The sequence below is a fragment of the Vidua macroura genome, chromosome 3 (genome assembly GCF_024509145.1).
Source record: "Vidua macroura isolate BioBank_ID:100142 chromosome 3, ASM2450914v1, whole genome shotgun sequence".
In the NCBI taxonomy this organism is placed as follows: Eukaryota; Metazoa; Chordata; class Aves; order Passeriformes; family Viduidae; genus Vidua; species Vidua macroura.
In genome coordinates, this window is record NC_071573.1 from 17,931,910 (window position 1) to 17,950,606 (window position 18,697).

General features: G+C 56.4%; 1 protein-coding gene across 2 annotated transcripts; it reads left to right on the plus strand.

Moving 5' to 3' along the window:
* The first annotated feature begins 853 nt into the window (after positions 1-853).
* Positions 854-13,863, plus strand: CAPN11 (calpain 11). 2 transcript variants are annotated; one of them, XM_053973720.1, is made up of 22 exons: positions 854-924; positions 3,876-4,158; positions 4,731-4,800; positions 6,142-6,260; positions 6,401-6,534; positions 6,702-6,870; positions 7,387-7,470; positions 7,555-7,640; positions 7,839-7,913; positions 8,325-8,485; positions 8,565-8,734; positions 8,941-8,952; positions 9,224-9,435; positions 9,554-9,593; positions 9,856-9,921; positions 10,269-10,326; positions 10,424-10,488; positions 11,333-11,401; positions 11,532-11,610; positions 12,071-12,187; positions 12,261-12,319; positions 12,566-13,863. In XM_053973720.1, exons 2-22 carry the CDS (start codon positions 3,913-3,915, stop codon positions 12,590-12,592), a joined length of 2,118 nt encoding a protein of 705 aa, XP_053829695.1. In that variant the 5' UTR covers positions 854-924; positions 3,876-3,912; the 3' UTR covers positions 12,593-13,863. The 2 variants fall into 2 exon arrangements, with proteins under 2 accessions (XP_053829695.1, XP_053829696.1); XM_053973721.1 differs by lacking the exon at positions 854-924 and adding an exon at positions 3,383-3,448.
* Positions 13,864-18,697: the final 4,834 nt, after the last annotated feature.

Genomic DNA, 18,697 nt, shown 5'->3' on the forward strand with positions numbered 1-18,697 from the left:
TCGTGCCAGGCCAGACTGTGTCAGATATGCTGGGCTAAGCCACACCAGCCAAGCTGTGCCAATCCATGCTGAGCCATGCCATGCCAGCCAAAACCATGTTAAGCCACACAGGGCTCCAGGGTGCCAAGCCCTGTGTGGCCATGCTCCTTGGTAACAGCACCACCCAGCATAGCTGCACCCTGAGTCACGGAGGGCGCACAGGGGCAGCCCCGGTGTGGCTGTAGAAAACGCCAGGGCAGTGGGACCTGCCCAGAGAGGGCCCTGCTGGCACCCAGCAGCGAGGGGCAGCTGGTGGTCGGGGGGGAAGGTGGTGCCAGCCGGGACACGCAGGTGCAGCTGGTGGTGATGTTGTTGACCGTGACCATCTGAACCACTGATTGAGGTGGTGCGGGCACAGTCCCCACAGGCATGAGGGAAGGGAGAAGGGACATAACAGTCTGGGATATCCGGTGGGACCACCGTACTCAGCTGTGGCACCAGAAGGTCAATAAATCCTTGGGACAAAGTGCCGTAGAGAGCTTCACCTAGCTACGCTGGGGTGCCGGCAGTGTGAAGCAGTCACCTTCTAATGCATTCCTAGGGGAATGCTTCCTCTTTTCCCTCCAGCCCCAGTTTCCGTGTGGACCCAACCCTTTCCTCAGAACAATGGTGGAAGGACCACCCCCATCCCGGCAGTACTCCTCCATCCCTGCGAGCTGGGAGAGGGTGACAGCAGACAGAACCTCACCATCAGCCTGGATCAAGAATCCCCTCCCAGCGTCTGTAAGCTGCCACTGCTCCTTTAATTCCCCCTCCCACTGCCCTCCCGGCTTTGCTCATACATCCTGCCCGCCGAAACTCCACCTTCCGCGGGGCTGTACTGAGCCGGGCTGGGCTGGGCCGGGCCGAGCCGAAGCGGGTAGGGCGGTGGCGACAGCAGCTTCCGTAAGTCCATCCCCCCATCCTCACCCTTGTCCGACCCTCAGCTTGGGGTTAAGCACCGGGGGGGAGCCCGCCGCCGGGCGGGCAGGGCTTCAGGTCCGTCCGTCTCCCCCTCCTCGGCTGCTTCCTCTGTTTTCTAAGCTTATCTAGGCATGCCTACCCCTCCCATCCCCTTTCCATCTGCGGGGATTTTTGCATTAGGTAACGCATCCGTAGAGACCCAGAGGCTTCCCAATCGGGGCGGCGAGTAAACTGAATACCGCAGCGTCCCGGGATGCGCTGCCGGCCCCAAAGCCAAGCCCGTATCCCGTCAAAGGGATGCGGTAACATAAAGGGGAGCCTGTGGGAAATGAGGATCTTTGTCATCTGGAGGGCTGGAAAAGGCCTGAGAGCTGCTTGAGCACTGTGGGATGCCACGAGCGGCTGTGACGCCTTGCCCGGAGCTGAGTATGCGGCGGGATACCGTGTGTCAGGGCTGGTTTTGAGGAAGGGAACTCCCCACTTCCGTTGATTTGCAAGAGCAGCTGGCAATCCAGAGGTCTGCAAAGATTTTTGGCCGGACTTCAACAATGATGCTGCCAAGGGTTTTGCAGTATGCGCTAAAGCGCACAAGGTGTCAGGGAGCCTGCAGGAACCAGTGTGTCTTTTCACTCCCACCTGGGAGGGATCAGAGGTGCCTCGAGTACTGGAAAGCATCATACTGTAGTTGGGTGTCACCTGTGGTGGAAAACTGCCCTGGGGGCTTGGCTTGTCTCATGACACCCTTCCTCCTCCGTGGAGGACCTGCAGTGTCCATCAGCATAAGCCTGGGGAGGTGTCAGTAGCTGACCCCATTGCTTTAAAAGACCCATGTGGTTCCTCTCCCATTCTGGGGTGTGAAATGCTTTCCTTTGGTCTGCGCTTGCGTGACCTCCGTCTGCCACTGAGCACGGCCTTCCCGAGTATTTTGAGCCACAGAGCTAAGAATAACTCGTACGGTGCCCGTGTTTGCACAGAGCTCCCCATGTCCGCAGTCATGTCCCGTGCTGGTAGGTAGGGTGGGAAAGGGTGCAGGGAACCTGTCAGGGGCTGTGGGTAGGGGGAGTTCCCTGGCCACTGGCAGGTTGTGGTGTAAGTGCTGGGGAGGTGGTGAGGTGGGATCTGGAGGCAGTGTGGGCAGCTGTACTTGAGATCCCTCCTCCCTCAGGGCCCCTCTGTTCTGGGAAGTGTCTGGGACTGGAGAAGCCATCTCGCCAGCTCTGCAGGCACCAAGTGCCTTGCCACTGGGAGAGACTGCCAGGGTGCTGTGGGGCAGGAGTTGTAGGAGGAGCTCCATAGATTTGGGACCATCGTAGAGGAGAGAAGGGCTGGCACTTCCCTGGAGAAGAGTAGTGGGTTAAGAGCATCCCAGAGCAGGTAGAGTGATGGGGAAGAGTAAATTTTTTCTTCTGAAAAGCTTCTGGCTAGGACAGCCACATGGGTTAGCAGCCAAGTTTATGCCCTATGCATGTGCCAGGAGCTTGCACCCTATTCACTGTTGCCTGCAGTCCCTTTAGCTATCACAGCACTTCAGGACAAGGAAAGCCGCCTCTTTGGAGCCAGGCGGTGCCCTGCTCCCCTGGGATAGGGTACTGGGGAGGGAGTGGGCCAGCACTGGCATTCGAGTTTGCTGCTCTGAGTGGGTTGCTGGCTCCTGGCTTATTTACCCAAGGACTACACCACTTTCTTACACGGACAAACCTCTGAAGTATTCAGCACCAGCCCAGCCAAGCAGGAGCTGAGATTGCTGGGGAGTGGGGCAGGATGAGCCACAGATGCCAGTGGGCTGGGGGCAGTGGCACCTGCCCCATGGCCCTGCTGCAGGTCACACTGCTTGCATGGAGGCTTGGACCAGACGGTGCCAGAGGCCTCTTCCAGTCTGGGCAGCGCGGTGGGTGTGAGTGCTGGCTGCTGCCATTGTGCCTGGACAGGGCTGAGGGCAGCGGGACGCCGGGAAGTGAGCTGGGACTTGCCCACAGCAGCGGGCACGGTGGGGCAGGGCTGCGGGACCAGACATGCCTGGCAGCTGTGTCAAGCTGGTTCGAAGCTCCTGGCCGTGAGCTGCTGGGCAAAGCCCCGGGAGGATGGCCAGAGCAGGGAGAAGTGCGGGATGCGGGCTCTGTGGTGTCTGTCCTGCCCCACTCTCCTGGTGCCGGGGTGCCCCACTGAACTCCGCAATCCCTTCCCGGGATCTCCCATCAAGCTGCTCCACTGGCGGTCGACGAGCCTTGAGTCATCCTCCCTGTGTGTTGTGTGCCGTCCCGCCTCTTCCTTCCCTGTCCTTCTCTGGCCCCACAGATAGAACTATCTGCGCCCCGCTGGGCTCCTCCCTACCCGCCCCTATTGACTCAGTGCTCAGGCAGCCGGGCCGGCTTTCGGAGAAGAGGGAAAAGGAGTGGGAGAGGCCCCTGCGGGTGGGAGAAGCTGCGGGCGGCTGCTGACGCGGGTGAGGAGGAGCCGGGACGAAGGAAGAACCCGGAAAGTTGCGCCGGGAGGAGAGGCTGACGAGGTTGGAAAGCGTCTGAAATTCCTCCGGGCTCAGCCTTTTGGCGTAGCGGGGACAGGCAGGACCCATGACCTAGGTGCTGGGGGGGCTGCCTCCTCCCAGCCCGCCCTCAATGCCGCTTTGTCCCCTTGGTGTTCCCTAAAGACAGCAGGGCTGCAATGGCCAGGCTGGAGGATAGGGCTCAGAACGGGGCTGCTGCTGGGGATGGGGTCTGGGAGGTTCTCCTGGGGTGCATGCCCACCCTGGGGTGCTCTGGTGTCATTCGGCTCACTGTGCCAGGCCAATGCTGCTGGAGAAGGTCCCTGCTGTGGGAATGGTGGGGAATTGGGGATTCAGCCTCCAAGCCTGGCTCTGTGTGATGGCTGATATCCCCAGGGGAGGGGAAGGTAGCGGGCCCTGCCTCAGCGTGGCTGTGCCTGTTGTGTTGCAGGGAGTGGAGTGGAAGGTAGCGGTGCTGGTGCCGAGCTATGATGCCCTTTGGCGGGATGGCTGCTCGTGTTGAGAGAGACCGCCTGAGAGCCGAGGGGCTTGGCCAGCACAACAACGCCATCAAGTACCTCAACCAGGACTATGAGGCCCTCAAGCAGCAGTGCATTGAGAGTGGCACCCTCTTCAGGGATCCTCAATTCCCAGCGGGCCCAACTGCCCTTGGATTCAAGGAGCTGGGGCCACACTCCAGCAAGACACGGGGAGTGGAGTGGAAGCGTCCGTCGGTAAGTGCTGGGTTTGCTTCTTCTCAGGCTGGGCTGGCGTCCCTGCCCTGCACGTCTGCACTGATGTGGTGTGCTGAGCTGCAGACTGGTCCTTGCTGGCACCCCTCAGTGCTCCAAGTCCCTGGAGTGCTGCAGAGCCACTTTCCCAAGGGTCGTTCCCCATGAGTGTCTGCTCAGAAAAGCACTGTGTCTAGCAGGCACTGCTTCCTCTGGGCAGCAGACTGTGGGCTTCAAAACAGATGGGTTGTGTTCTTGCTTCAAGGTGTCATGGCATGGATGTGTCACTCTCAGTAGCTGGGGCTTTTGAGAGTGCATATCCCCTGGTGCCATGAGGGCAAGGAGAATGTCATCCAGCCTTGTCCTCCCGTGGTTACAGCAGATCTTGCCTTGCCTTACCGTGGTGGCCTTGGGGTTGCAGTCAAGCAGCCTTCCCTAGCAGAGGGCAGGTGGGCTACATCTCACAGGGACCATATACCATTTCTCTCGAGTCAGAGCTGCAGTGGGTACCAGCCCTGCTAAAGCCCAGGCCCTGCCAAGGTCAAGCACCAGCATCTGATTCTGTCCTTCTGCAGGAATTAGTGGATGACCCTCAGTTCATCGTTGGTGGTGCCACCCGGACAGACATCTGCCAGGGGGCTCTGGGTGAGTGTTGAAGCTTTGTCCCTGGACCTTGGTCCAGGCAGTAGTGAGTGGGGAGGGTTGGGTGGTTCTTTCCATTCAGTGAGGTGGAAACTGCAAGTCAGGGGGCATCTTGTGCCTCCTAGTAGCTCTAGGTTAAAGCTCCACAAAAATGAGTCAATGCGTTCCCAGCTTGACGATGCTGAGATCAGTGGAGATTCTGGGTGCATCCATGCCTCACACATGCTGACAACAATGCCAGGAGCTGCTCCAAAGGCTCCCTGCTTTGGTAAATGGTGAGGGATGGCAGCTGCGTGACAATAACAAACTGAGGTGGTGGTGGTGGTGGTGACAAAATGTTTGCTAACGAATGTGGTGTGGCAGAAGGGTATTGAGAGGTGTACAAGTGTCTTTTCTCCAGGAGTGTCTCCCAAGGCGAGGGCACTGAGGCAAGGAGAGAAGTGTGAATGGGCTGGGTAGGCTAGCAGAGTTGCACCACAACTGGGATTTTGTGGTCATCAGAAATAGATCTTGGTACCACAGACAGTGTTGTCCTGACTGGGAGCAAGTAGGGCACTTGATTGGGAGTACTGTATACCTTAGCACATTTAGCATGCTGTTTTCAGAGCTGACTACATTTAATATATCCAGTAATTAGGACAAACTTGAGGTGGCAACTGGAGTGCATAACAGCCCAAAGCACTGTGGTAGTGCTCACTTTGTCATTAAAAACTCAGAAATGGCATTTTGTCAAACCACAGCCCGGTTACAGGTTATGCAGGCTCAAGGCTAAGGTGTGAAAGGCTTCAAAGACAAAAGAGAAAAGAGAACCAAGTAAAAGAATTTAAAGCACAGTTCTGGCCTGGAGCAGCACTTGTGGTTAAGATCATTCGGAAGGAAAAGTGCGGTGGCATTGCTTGCAATTTGAGAAGCTGGGGCAGCAGCAGGAAAATGCTTGCTTACTAAAATGGCTTTTTACATGCAAAGTGTAATTCCGCTGCAGAACTCGCTGTCTGAGATATGGAGGGCAGTCATATGAATGAGTTCCAGAAGGGTCCAAATAAATGGCTGCAGGAGGGGGCTGTTGGTGCTGACTGTGTGTGGTGGTCTGGACACAGGCTTTAGGTGAAGGAGGAACATTCCCTGTTGCCTTGAGCTAATACTTGTCTCTGTGGGCAGGCTGAGCAAGCCTGGATCTCTGAGTTATGCTTGCTGGACCTTCTCTGGTTTTTCCATGGACTTTTTGAGCTGGGTAGCCCCAAACATTTGCAAGGAGAGCACACCATGGGTTCCTAAGTATCTATCACCTACCCTCCCAGCTAGGGAGGTGATGGGTACTCATACCAGCTTCCTTTCATTCCCCAGGTGACTGCTGGCTGCTGGCTGCCATTGGCTCCCTCACGCTCAACGAGGAGCTCCTGCACCGCGTGGTGCCCCATGGACAGAGCTTCCAGGAGGACTATGCTGGCATCTTTCACTTCCAGGTGGGCTGGGAGCTTTTGGCCCTCCACAGCTGGTGGGCTGTGGTAGAAGCAAGGGTGGTGGGTTGAGGCCATCCCTCTGGGGTAGGGATGAGCAAGCCATGTGATGCTCTGAGCTCACCCGCTCCCTCCTCACCCCCCAGATCTGGCAGTTTGGTGAGTGGGTGGACGTGGTGGTGGATGACCAGCTGCCCACCAAGGATGGGGAACTTCTGTTTGTCCACTCGGCGGAGTGCACCGAGTTCTGGAGCGCTCTGCTGGAGAAGGCCTATGCCAAGTGGGTATCCCCATGGTGGGCATGTGGGCGGGTGGGCATGTATGGGGTAGGGCACCTGCCTGTGCGGGGTGGAGGGAAGGGAGTCTCCTCTGTCGCTGGCCCTGCTTGTGCTGGGTGGCAGGGCAGCGGCAGTGCGCTACCTCCTTGTCTCCTCACACGCCCCTCAGGCTGAACGGCTGCTACGAGTCGCTCTCGGGGGGCAGCACCACCGAGGGCTTCGAGGACTTCACGGGTGGCGTGGCAGAGATGTACGACCTGAAGCGGCCGCCACGCAACATGGGTCACATCATCCGCAAGGCGCTGGAGAGGGGGTCCCTGCTGGGCTGCTCCATCGACGTAAGTGATGTGCCGGGATGAGCCAGGGCTCTGCCATAGCTGGCCAAAATGAGGCCTCACAGCCAAGGCTGTATCAGCAGTCCCCTCACTGGGACACCGGTGGAAGGTTACTTCTTTGCCCTCTTACCACAGCACCCTTTCCAGAGCCACTGTGACAGCCCTGCAGCACAACATGTGGCTCCTTTGGATGGAGCAGGATTGTTCATCTCAAGTGCAGGACAGGGGACTGCCTATAACTCTGGCCATGTTTTGCATCAGCAAATTACCTGGAGCAGGGTTTTTAAATTCTGAAGTTTGGGTGGTTCCTTGATGGATCTTCGGGGTCCTCTGCTAAAGAAACTGTCTTTAAATTGTCCACAACCAGCAGCCTTTGAGCACAGGGAGCTGCTACCTGCTACTTCTCTTGGCTGGAGCAATGCAAAGCAAGGAGAATTCTCCACACAGTGGAGGGAAGGAGTAGGGATAAGTCTACACAAATTCAGTCCTACTGACTTGAGCATTATACGTTCTCCTCAGATCACAAGCGCCTTTGATATGGAAGCAGTGACCTTCAAGAAGCTGGTGAAGGGCCATGCCTATTCTGTCACAGCCTTCAGAGATGTGAGTCACCTAGATTAGACTTTAATAGCAATAGCAGCCTGGCCAGTGGCATGGACTCCACCTCCTGTGTCTGGTGTGTGGCAGGTGAACTACCGGGGTCAGCAGGAACAACTCATCCGCATCAGGAACCCCTGGGGTCAGGTGGAGTGGACTGGAGCCTGGAGTGATGGGTAAGCAGGACAGAAGGGATGGCAGTCTTGCTCTGTCAGGCCAGCAAGCACTGCACACAGAGCAGTCAAACATGGGGCAATGCTGAGGGGAAGCTCACAGTGTGCAGAGCCCTTCGCATCAGAAAGAGAGGAGCTGAGGGCCAGCTCTGAATTGCTCTCAGGAGTCCTTATCTAATTGTCTCTCTCCTGCTATTCCAGTTCCTCTGAGTGGAACAACATTGACCCTGACGAGAGGGAAGAGTTGCAGCTGAAGATGGAGGATGGAGAGTTCTGGTGAGTGTTGGAGCAAAGTGCTGCTCTATTTCAGCAGCTGGTCTGGGAAGGAGCAGAGGAGCCGGGGAGAGATCCTGCAGTCATGCTTCACCTGAAGCGCATGACCTACCTTAATGACCCAGCTTCCCAGCACTGGAGAGCTTGCCAGCATTTTCTTATCTATCTAGTTAATAATTTTCCTCCCTTGAAGGAAATTCAGGCCAACTAAATGCAAAATAAACATCTAGGAAGAGTAAACATCCCTTCTTACCCAAACCCAGCACAAGGCTTTAAATAAGCTATAACTGTTTAGGGTAAGAGATTTTACTGTCACTCAATTCTCCTAAAATGTTAGCTGGGTCCAGAGCTACTTGCTCTCTCCTCCTTCCCCACAGCAGTGCCCTGGCTTCAGCCCCTACTTGCCTCCCACAGGATGTCTTTCCGAGACTTCATGAGGGAATTCTCCAGGCTCGAGATCTGCAACCTGACCCCCGATGCCCTCACCAAGGACGAGCTCAGCAGATGGCACACACAGGTGTTTGAGGGCACGTGGCGCCGGGGGAGCACTGCTGGGGGCTGCAGGAATCACCCAGGTACCTCTGGCCTCCACGTCTGTGCTCTTGGCAGCTTGATGAAACCAGGTGTCTCATCCATACATCCCCTTTCTCCCAGCCACATTCTGGATCAACCCCCAGTTTAAGATCAAGTTGCTGGAAGAAGATGATGACCCTGGGGATGATGAGGTGGCCTGCAGCTTCCTGGTGGCTCTGATGCAGAAGCACCGGCGGCGGGAGCGGCGGGTGGGAGGTGACATGCACACCATCGGCTTTGCTGTGTACGAGGTAACCTCTGGCTGCCCCAAGGCTTCTTCCTTGGGACAGGCTCAGCCCTGCCAGTCCCACCTCAACCCCAGTCCTCAAGAAAATCTTTTCCACCAGCTTTGGCCAGCTGTGGGCTAATGTCCCCCATCCTGTGCTCCCTGCAGCTGTAAGGGATGGGGCAGGTACTGTGATTCTGATTTTTTTCCCCTTTTCCCTCCTATCTGCAGGTTCCTGAGGAGGTACGTCCTGAGCTGTCAGAGCCTACCCCATCTTGGAGGGAAGCACAAGACTGGGCAAAAATGGGTTGATGCATCCAGTGGCATGGGAGCTCCCACAGCACTGGCTCTGGCTAGGGTGCTAGTGGCAGCTGGGCACCTCCATGTGGGAGGGAGAGGTGGCTCCTACTGGATGGGCAGGGCAGGGCTGTCCTAACTGATGGGGCTGACACTGGTCCCACCACTCCCTGTGGGTGCTTCCCATTGTGGTCCACAAGCACATTCCTTCCCCCAGGCCCAGGGCATGCAGAATGTGCACTTGAAGAAGGACTTCTTCCTGCGAAACCAGTCCCGGGCACGGTCTGAGACCTTCATCAACCTGCGGGAGGTGAGCAACCAGATCCGGCTGCCCCCCGGCGAGTACATCATTGTGCCCTCCACCTTCGAGCCACACAAGGAGGCCGACTTCGTCCTGCGTGTCTTCACCGAGAAGCAGTCGGACACAGCGTGAGTCCTGGCCTGGGAGGGACACCCCGTGTCTGTGAGCAGTGGGATGTTCCCCACTGCAGGCAGCCTGCTGGCTGGGGACCCTGCTCATCACTTTGTTTTCCCCTTTCTGCCCCAGGGAACTGGATGAGGAGATCTCGGCAGATCTGGCGGATGAGGTAGGAGCTGCCACTTTGAATCAGCTAGTGCTGGGGCTCTGGCACTTGGGAGGGGGAGCTGCAGGCAGGAGGTGGCTGTCTGAGTCTGGGTTGTCAGTGTGGCTACAGAGGGCTGGCAAGGTTGAGGCGATGGGGATGTGGGAATGAAGATGAGAAGAACAAAGAAGAGCTTCCTTTCCAGTTGGTGTTTATTGAGTCTGGAAGTCAGGGCAGAGCCTGGGTTTGACCACTAACCTCTTCTTTCTGGTTTGCATCACCCCAGGAGGAAATAACTGAGGATGACATAGAGGACAGCTTCAAGAACATGTTCCAGCAGCTGGCAGGGGAGGTGGGTATGGCTGCACCAAGCTCTGGAAAGCCCTCTGGAGAGGGGAGGGGACAGAACCGAACCCCTGGCCATGGGAGTTCCAGCCCACCCCACACTCGCTCAGTCCCATCCTGCAAGACAAGTCCGTCTTTGCTGTGCCTCAGCCCAGCTGCCTGCAGGGATGGTGTGATGACAGAGGCAGATTTGGGGAAGAGCTGTGACCGAAACTCCTCTGGAGTGTACAAGAAATGTGATGGCATCCTCATGTTTTGTGACTAAGGCAGAGATGTTTAGGCAGGAGGGGGACAATGGTTACAAGTGGGGTGGAGAGCAGGCAAGGGGCGATGCTAACTCTGCTTCTGCTCCAGGACATGGAAATCAGCGTCTTTGAGCTTCGGACTATTCTGAACAGAGTCATCTCTAGACGTAAGCACTACCCTTCCTACTCCTTGCTCCCTGCAGCCCAGGTTGCTCAGCAGGTTGGGTTTTGGTGCAAGTGCTCAACCTCCTCCTTTCTCCTCAGACAAAGATCTGAAAACAGATGGGTTCAGCCTGGACTCCTGCCGCAACATGGTCAACCTGATGGATGTATCCTCTTGATGCTGTGGGCCAGGGCTGGTTTTCATGGCGCTTAGCCTACAAGAAACAAGACTTGTCTCTTGGAGCTGGGGCTTGGCTCTCCAGCAATGACGAAGCTATTTAACTGGGGGAAGAAAGGAAGGGGTCCTTATAGCTTCAGGGCCACCTGCCCTACACTCTTCAACTTCAGCAGCAGGTTTTTTGGCAAGGGCTATAACTTCCCCTGCTTGCTTAGGCCTGGCTCTGCCACCAAAAGCCCCACACAGTCCCACCCCATGCCTTCTACTTTCACCTCCAGGAGGAAGTTCCTATGTTTCACTTCCCACAGACTCCCTAGCCAGATGTGCTGTTGTGCCACCCAGCCTTTGAGGCACTCCTCAAAGGGAACAAGGACTATTGGGTTTCTTTCCTCCAAACCATCCTGTCTAGGTGTTGTGGATGAGTCAAGTGACAGGAGCCATGGCCAGTGTCCTGCTTGTACAAGGACATGCAGCTGGGAGGTCAGGCAAGGAGCACCTCTGAGTCCTCCAGCCCAGCCCTACAACATTCCTTTTTGCTGCAGGTCAGCCCAGCTTTGGTCCAAGGACAGCACAGTATTGTGCTTCCTACTGCAGCAGCACAGCTGCTCCCAGGGAGTGGCATGGCCGCTAGTTCAAGTGTTACCCTTTCCTTACTGGGTTGCAGGCTTTTTGCTGATGCTGCATAGGATAGAGGGGAAGGTTGGGGGAAAAATTGGGCAGGCCAGGTATGTCCAGGCTTTTCTCAGCTCTTGTGGCTGGGATCTGGTAGCTTTGCCTTTGTACCCCCTGCCCTTTCCTGGCTGCTTTGACCTCCTTGACGCTCTGTTCCCCAGAAAGACGGCAGTGCCCGCCTTGGGCTGGTAGAGTTTCAGATCCTATGGAACAAGATCCGGAGCTGGCTGGTGAGGAGAAGAGGGGGCAGGGTGCACTGCACAGGGGTAGGACCCCTCCTGAGGCAGCAAGGAGGGGGGACAGTCAGCCTGGAGGCCAGAGGAAAGCATTCCCTTCATGTCCTCTGTGATGTTTTTGCAGACGATCTTTCGGCAGTATGACCTGGATAAGTCAGGCACCATGAGCTCCTATGAGATGCGCATGGCTCTAGAGTCAGCCGGTAAGTCTGGAGAAGGATGGGACTGGGCTGGAGGCTGGGGAGGGGGCTCCTGCTGTCAGAGTCCTGACCTAAATAGCAGGAGAAGAGTGTAACCAGCCTATATTGCATGCTTGAAGCCAACCTGTTGTAGTGAGATGTGGCCCCTGTATGCACCAGGCTTTCTGTATCACAGCTGTGCCAAGTGATGGAGCCTCAGAGTTAGAGATGCACGCAAGATTGTCCCAGCCTCTGACCTCCTCTGACCTGCAGAATCCCATCTTGGCAAAGCAGAGGCCTGGGGTGGATCACTGAGCTAACTAGTCATATGTGGCTGCAGGGAGAGCATCCCTGCTTCCTATTGAGGCTGGACACAGTGCCCTTTCTTGGGTGGGTTGGTGGACTTTGTGTGGGTGCATGGACTTTCACAACTACACCCTGCTCTCCTGCCTCCCTGGGGGGCTGACTGCTCCCTGCCTTGCAGGTTTCAAGCTGAACAACAAGCTGCATCAGGTGGTGGTGGCGCGCTATGCAGACAATGACATGGGCGTGGATTTTGACAACTTTGTCTGCTGCCTCCTGAAGCTGGAGACCATGTTCAGTGAGTGATGGCCCTGGGGCAGGGAGGGCAGGAACAGAGAGATGTGTTGCTCACTTTGTTTGCGTCCCTGCAGGATTCTTCCGTAGCATGGACCCTGAAGGTAGTGGCACTGCTGTCATGAACCTTTCTGAGGTGAGAGTTCAGCCCAGTGAAAGTTGGGGTGGCAAACAAGGGGACATGGCATTAGGGTGAATGGGGCACCTGGGGTGGGTGGTAGAAAGCCCTCCAGCCCCTTGGGTAGGGAAAGAACCCCTAAAGATCAAGGTGAGTAAATAGGACTGTTGCAGGCTCTGTGTTTCATGGAGGGCTGTTAAAATTTACTCATGAAGACATGCCAAAAATGCACCCTGCTCACCCCTTCTCCCTCTCCTTTCCCAGTGGTTGCTGCTGACGATGTGTGGCTAGGAGTTACAACAGATCTGCTGCAGCTGGGACACCCCAATGGGCCAGGCCCACTCCAAGTGCCTCCCCTTGGATCTGTGGATACAGGATACTTTCCCCCTTGCTCTATCCCATGCTGAGCCACCAGCCCTGCCTCCCAGCAAGCCTCACACCATCTTCTCCAGTGGACCAGGGGTTAAGGCAGGCAGGGGATTCCCTTCTCCTCTTCTGGGCTGGGCTTCTTTCCACATCCCCTTGCTCCCTCTCACCCCAGAACAGGAGGAGGGCGAGCAGCATGGTGTACCTGTGAATCCCTGCATGGTGGCAAGCTGGGGGCCAGTTGCAGAGCAGGGAGAGGCAGCTGCTGGGGCATGAAGGGGAGGACACTCATATCACTTGCTCTAGTGCTGACCCATCCCCTCCAGCACACATTGCCTATCTCTGCACCCACACCTGGGAGCATCAGCACATATTGCCTTGCTCAGGCAGCAGGTTCCTGAGGCAGCCACAGTGGCCTTCTGGGAGGAGGAATGGCCACACTCGATATCATGAAGCCCTTGCACCGTACTTATCACCACTAAGCACGACCAAAGCGTGGAGCCTGCTGGCTCTTTTCTGCGTGGCCTTCAACACATCCCTTCCACCTCCATGCCCCTGCCTAAGCCCACCACTGCGTCAAGCTCTACAACTCAAGCACTGAATGTTTTGGGGCTCCTCCATCATATGAACATATGCAACCCTGTAGTGCAGCACTGAAGCTCCTCTTGCCCACACAGGCACAGCTATGCCATCACTGTCACAGCAGCCTGGCCTCCCCTCCCATCCCTGGGACATCCTGGGACATCCGCTGCCCTTGGTCATGGCCCACAGCAGGGCTAAGGGGTACAGCACCCAAGAGGCAATGCCTTCCTCCAGAGAGCAGTGTGGTGGTTTATGGGGGTCTTTGGCACAAAGTTGGGGTTTTTCTCCCAATCCCTCATCCTCCCATACTGTAACATTCTCCTCTTATCTTGGGCTCCTTTGCCCAAAGTGGATGAACTCCAGTGCCAACATATTTGCACTTCTCTCTGCTACTCCATTCCCCTCACCGTCTTCTGAGGTAATGGGGTGGCTCCAGCCTGGCAGTGGGCAAGGGCCCGTCCCCTGCCCTGTCGAGGCAGGCAGGCAGTTTGCTTCCCCAGAGCCCTGTTGTCGCTGGAGGATGCACCTGCAGCAATAACCACTGCTGTCTGCCCGGCAGCTCTGCTTCCTCACCCTGCTCACTGTGCTCTCCAGGAATAAACAGATCTGTTAGACCTGTGGTCTGGGAGGTGTCTTGGGGTCTGCGTCCTCCCTCTGCTCACCGTGGGCTAGTGCAGAGCCAAGGCCAGGTCACGCTGCTTGCCCAGCCTCAGGCACAAGTGGAGCAGCACCATCAGAGCAGGTCTTGCTATGGGGCTGGAGACATCCACATTCCCTAGGACTTTATAAAACTTGCCTCTCCTTTCTCAATGCTTACACATGGGGCAACACCACGTAAGAGAGAGGGAAGGGAGCACTGCTCTTAAAGAAAGGTGTCTTGTGGAGGCTGGGAAGGGGAAGAAGGATAGGATGGAGTTAACTATGGAGTTGGTGGAAGTGGAGAGCAGCCTGGAACTCTGGACCCTGGAAAGAGACCAAAAGAGGTTTATTTCTTCCCTGGGTACAGTCTGTGGGAAGTGAATATTTTCCCCTGCTTCCTTTGAGGTCATGCCAATTATACCTAGAAGCAGAAGCTTTCCACAAAAATGAGAGTGAAGTGCTGGATAGTGGGGCTTTTCACAGCGTGGCTCAGAGCAGGACTGGCTGTCAGCATCATCCTGCTCCTTGCTCACACTCCAGAAGGACATTGCAACCTGGATGGCCCAGGGGTACTCAGCATTTGTAAGAGCAGTGACCTTGTGTACTTCATCCATCCCAGCATCTCAATATCCCTTATACGGGTGCCCTTTGGACCAGCCCAGCTCTCTGGGACCAGCATCCCCACAGTGGGGCAGCACCCGGTTCTGGGGAAGCCAGCCTGGCTCAGAGCATGGACAGGACAGGAGGAAACAACCCTCCAGCTTCCTCACAAGCCTGCCCTCTCCTACAGAGGCTCCCCAGGGCTGGATGGAGGTGGGCTACTTGTGCTTGTCGCTTGACTACCTCTGAGCTGAGCTGACTCCCTGTGGGGTGGGAGTACCTTAGGGCTTGCCAGCCCAGGCTTCCTGCTCCTCCATGCAATCCCAAATCCCCTGCAAAACAAGACTCAGGTGGGACAGAACAGGGGTGCAGGCAGGCAGAGCTGTCCCAGCTGCAGGGCCTCATCACGCACACACAGGCCCAATTATAGGGGATGGTGACACCCTGGCTTGGGGATGACAGGTGCCCCTGGCATAGCCTTACCAGAAGCCCCCTCCCTCCCTCCCTCTGGGTGCCAGCTGGCAGATCCCTTCCCTCGTCGGCCCCAGCAGCTGGCAGACCAGTATCAGCAAGGGGTCGGCAGGTGGGGGCTTCCCCAGCTGCCAGCTAATGCCACTAAAAGTAGCCTGGCTCATCCCCCTCATTGCAAAGGGGACAAGGAAGACGTCCAGCAGACGCCTTAAATCCTGAGGTGAGGGGAGTAGCAAGGGGACCAGGTGTGACCAAACCTGCTCTTAGATTTGGCTTTGTCTTGGGACAGGCACTAGCCAGCACTTCTGCCTTTCCCACACCAATCCCATAGGTCTATGCTGGGTGGGCCAGCAGCGACCATGGATGCACAGCACCACTGCTCCTGCTCCCCAACATCCCAGAATTTCCTGCACCTCATTTGGTCCTGTCTCCCACAGCCCAGAGCTGCCTGCCCTCCCTGGGGGTTCCCCTTCTCCCACCACCTGCTCATGTCCATCCCCCAGGCACAGGAGGGGGCCAGGAGCGCAGCCCATCCCCACCTGGCCCCACCAGCTGCCCCAGCAGCTGGGCTCTGGCATCTCCCCCTTGGCTACGCTTCACTCTGCCCCAGGCCCACGACTGCAGGAATGTCATTCCCGTGGGCACAAGGGGCCTTTGTGTGAGCAGAGAGGGGTGTGGGGGCCCAGCCCAGCATCTCAAGCTGGGGCTGGGGACAGTCACAGCTGAGGGCTCGTGGGTGGGCAGCAGCTGACTCCGGCATGGCCCCACAGCTCCCAGCCAGGCACGGCAGTCTCCCCACTACTGCAAGGGGTTATCAGGGAGGAAAGCCCTCTCCTCGTCCTCCTTGTCCCTCCAGCACCAGCGGCATCCTGCAGTCACTGCTGGCTCAGGAAGCAGCACCAACACCAGTACAGAGCCTCAGCACCTGTGCCAAGGGATGCTAAGGTCTCAGCCACCCCACAAGGAGAGCAGGAGGCCTGGGACTTGGGGCAGGGGCCAGGAGCGCCAGCCAGCAGCTGCTGCATTTGGCCTTTTTCAACAGCTGCTGTCTCAGCGCCAGCAGCAGGGAATGAGCATGGGCTGGGGCTTTCCAAGGCCTGGCTGCAGTGCATTAAACAACCTATTTATAGCACTTGCGTCCCTCATCAGCAGGAATGGCCTGTGCTCCTCCTGCATGGGGCTGGGTGCTTGGGTGCCACCATTGTCCCCATCACCAGCACCCTCTGGGATCCCTGCCAGAAGGGTGAGGTTTCCTAAATCAAAATACTCTTGGCCTTCCTGACTCTCATCTTCCTCCCCTGCCACTTCTGAGAGCTCCCAGTGCTGCCCAGAGCAAGACTTGCAGCAAATCTCATACAGCTGGTGAAGATGCCCTTCTTCCCATGATCCCTGCTGAATCCTTTGGAGATTTTATCATAAAACAGTCTATGCCAATGGTTGCTCTGTCCCCTGCCTCTGAGATGGCATGAGGGTCTTGCCCTCCCACAGAGCAGAGATGCTGTTCTGGGAGCAGGCTGAGTGCTGGCAGGTCACTCCTCGGGTGGCCTTTGCCAGATTTGCTTGTTGTGTGATGGGGCACAGGACTGCTCAGAAGACATTCCTTCCACAGAAGGGTAGCAGCAACCAAGGGGAGTTGCACTAGGAGGTAGCACAGCCATCTCCTGCCCAGATACTGGCATGTCACACACCCATGACCCTCCAGCCATGCCTCCTCTGAGGTGGCCTCCCAATGGGTCCATCCTCTCCCAGAGGAGATGGAGGTGCTGTCTGGCTCCAGCCGCAGTGGATCTCAGCCCTTCCCATCAGTTAATAGGTAATACAATAAAGAAAAGGGATGCCTGAAAGGAAGCGGTCTTGACACATACCCAGCAAAACATAAGTCAACCATCTGGTGAGGAATTTTGAGTCCCTTGGTGGAGAGGAATGAAACACAGACAAGTAAAAAGTGTTTGTTTGTTTGACAGAGCAGTGATTGCAGGACCAGAAATTCTTCCATGGATCACAGAAGTTACAGCAAAGCTCTACGTATCTTGGCCTAGATCTTTTGTTTCGAAGTAGATACTGATACGATTTTGTTTTCTTTCAAGGTGGCATTCTCTCTTGGGCATTACTCGACAGAAGAGCAAGTTTACATCCCTTCATCTCCCTGGGCTGTACTTTTGCCCACTTGGAGGCTAAAGACCCATACCTTCCAGATGGGGAAAGTAACTTGGCAAGATCTCTGAATGTTTGGCAAGAGACAAAAATCTGCCTTTCTATGAGTCCCAAGAGCTTGGCAATTAAGCCCTGCCCCACTTTCTTCCCAGTGCTGGGATGTTGCAAGCATCTGGCTCTCAAAGCAGGGTGAGAGCCTTTTGCGCTCTCTCCCCAGGAAGGAACAGGTTTTTGCAGAGGCCACACACTACAGCCCCTTTGCTCCCAAAGTATTTTCCATCCACTCCCTTGTGTATCTCGGCAACATTACAGTCAGATACAACCTAACACACAGAGGCAATGCTCCCTGGAACGTGCTGCAGCATCTCTGCACCTGGTCAGCACCTCCCTTTCCCCGTGGGACTGGAGGACAGGATTCCTCTGGTAAGGATAGCAGGAAGATCAGTTCCCCCAGCCCAGGCAGGGCTTTTCCTAGGAAAAAGCTCCCTGTGGAATAAGATGTCCACTCTCCTCCATTACTGTCATGACTAACACTGACCTAGGATGCTGCATTTTCATCCCAGTGGTCCCCAGCCAGCTCAGAGGTAGGATGCTGCAAGTGCCCTCTGCACAAGGAGAGGATATTCCCAGTGGAGCTGTACTGCTGGGGAAATTAAGGCACTAAGTAAGGCTTATCCAGGATCGGCTGCAGCACATTGAACCCAGGAGTCTCAAGAGCAGGCCAAGCACTGCACCCACTGCCTCCCTGATGGAAGGGGAGATGCTCCCTCCTGGGGAAACGCAAACCCTGACATAGCTGCAGCAAAGCTTTGGCTCCCGCTTCCTTCGTCTGAGCTCTTCTCGCTCCCCGTAAGGCGGCCAGCACGGAGCTGGCGGCAGCGCGCAGCAGAGCCCTGCGCCTGCGCCGCGGCCTCTGACCACAGCAGACCCGGAGCCCAGGAGCCTCCAGGAGGCCAGTCCCAAGGGGCTGACGTCAACCCCGGTCCTTGAAGCTCTGGGACCATCGGGGAGCTGTTTCTGCTTTCAGCACATGGTGTCCCTGTGCTGAGGCATGGCCAGCCTGCTTTCCTCATCCATGGCTAGCTCCCTGGGAAGAATCCATGGGGCTGGGAAAGGTCACCCTGGCTGAGCTAACCACCCTTGGATGGGACTTACTGGGCAAGGGACAGCTTACAGCAGGCAGGCAGGGAAATGGAACAGTAGCTTTTGGTCCCTCATGTCTGTTCATTCTCCTAAATTCCTCTTGAGTGAGAGCCAAAAGTAGGGCCTTGGCAGGGTTTTGGAAGGAAACAAGGGGAGGAAATTAAAACAGACATCCACAGGAACAAAACAAAGGTTCGGCACAGGAGGGAAGTAGAAGGGCACAGACATGACCACGGAACTTCCTGCCTGCACGCTCACTCTGGCTAGCTTCTGCTCTCCTGGCTGCTTGCCCCAGGCTAACATAGCTTGAGAACACTGGAACACAGCTGGAAAGTGCAGGACACTCGTTACTATCCTGCTCTTGAGCCACTCATGGAGCCAAATTAAAGCTCTTTCTCAGAGGAGTACACAACTGCTCCTCAGTGTATTACGCCTTGGGCC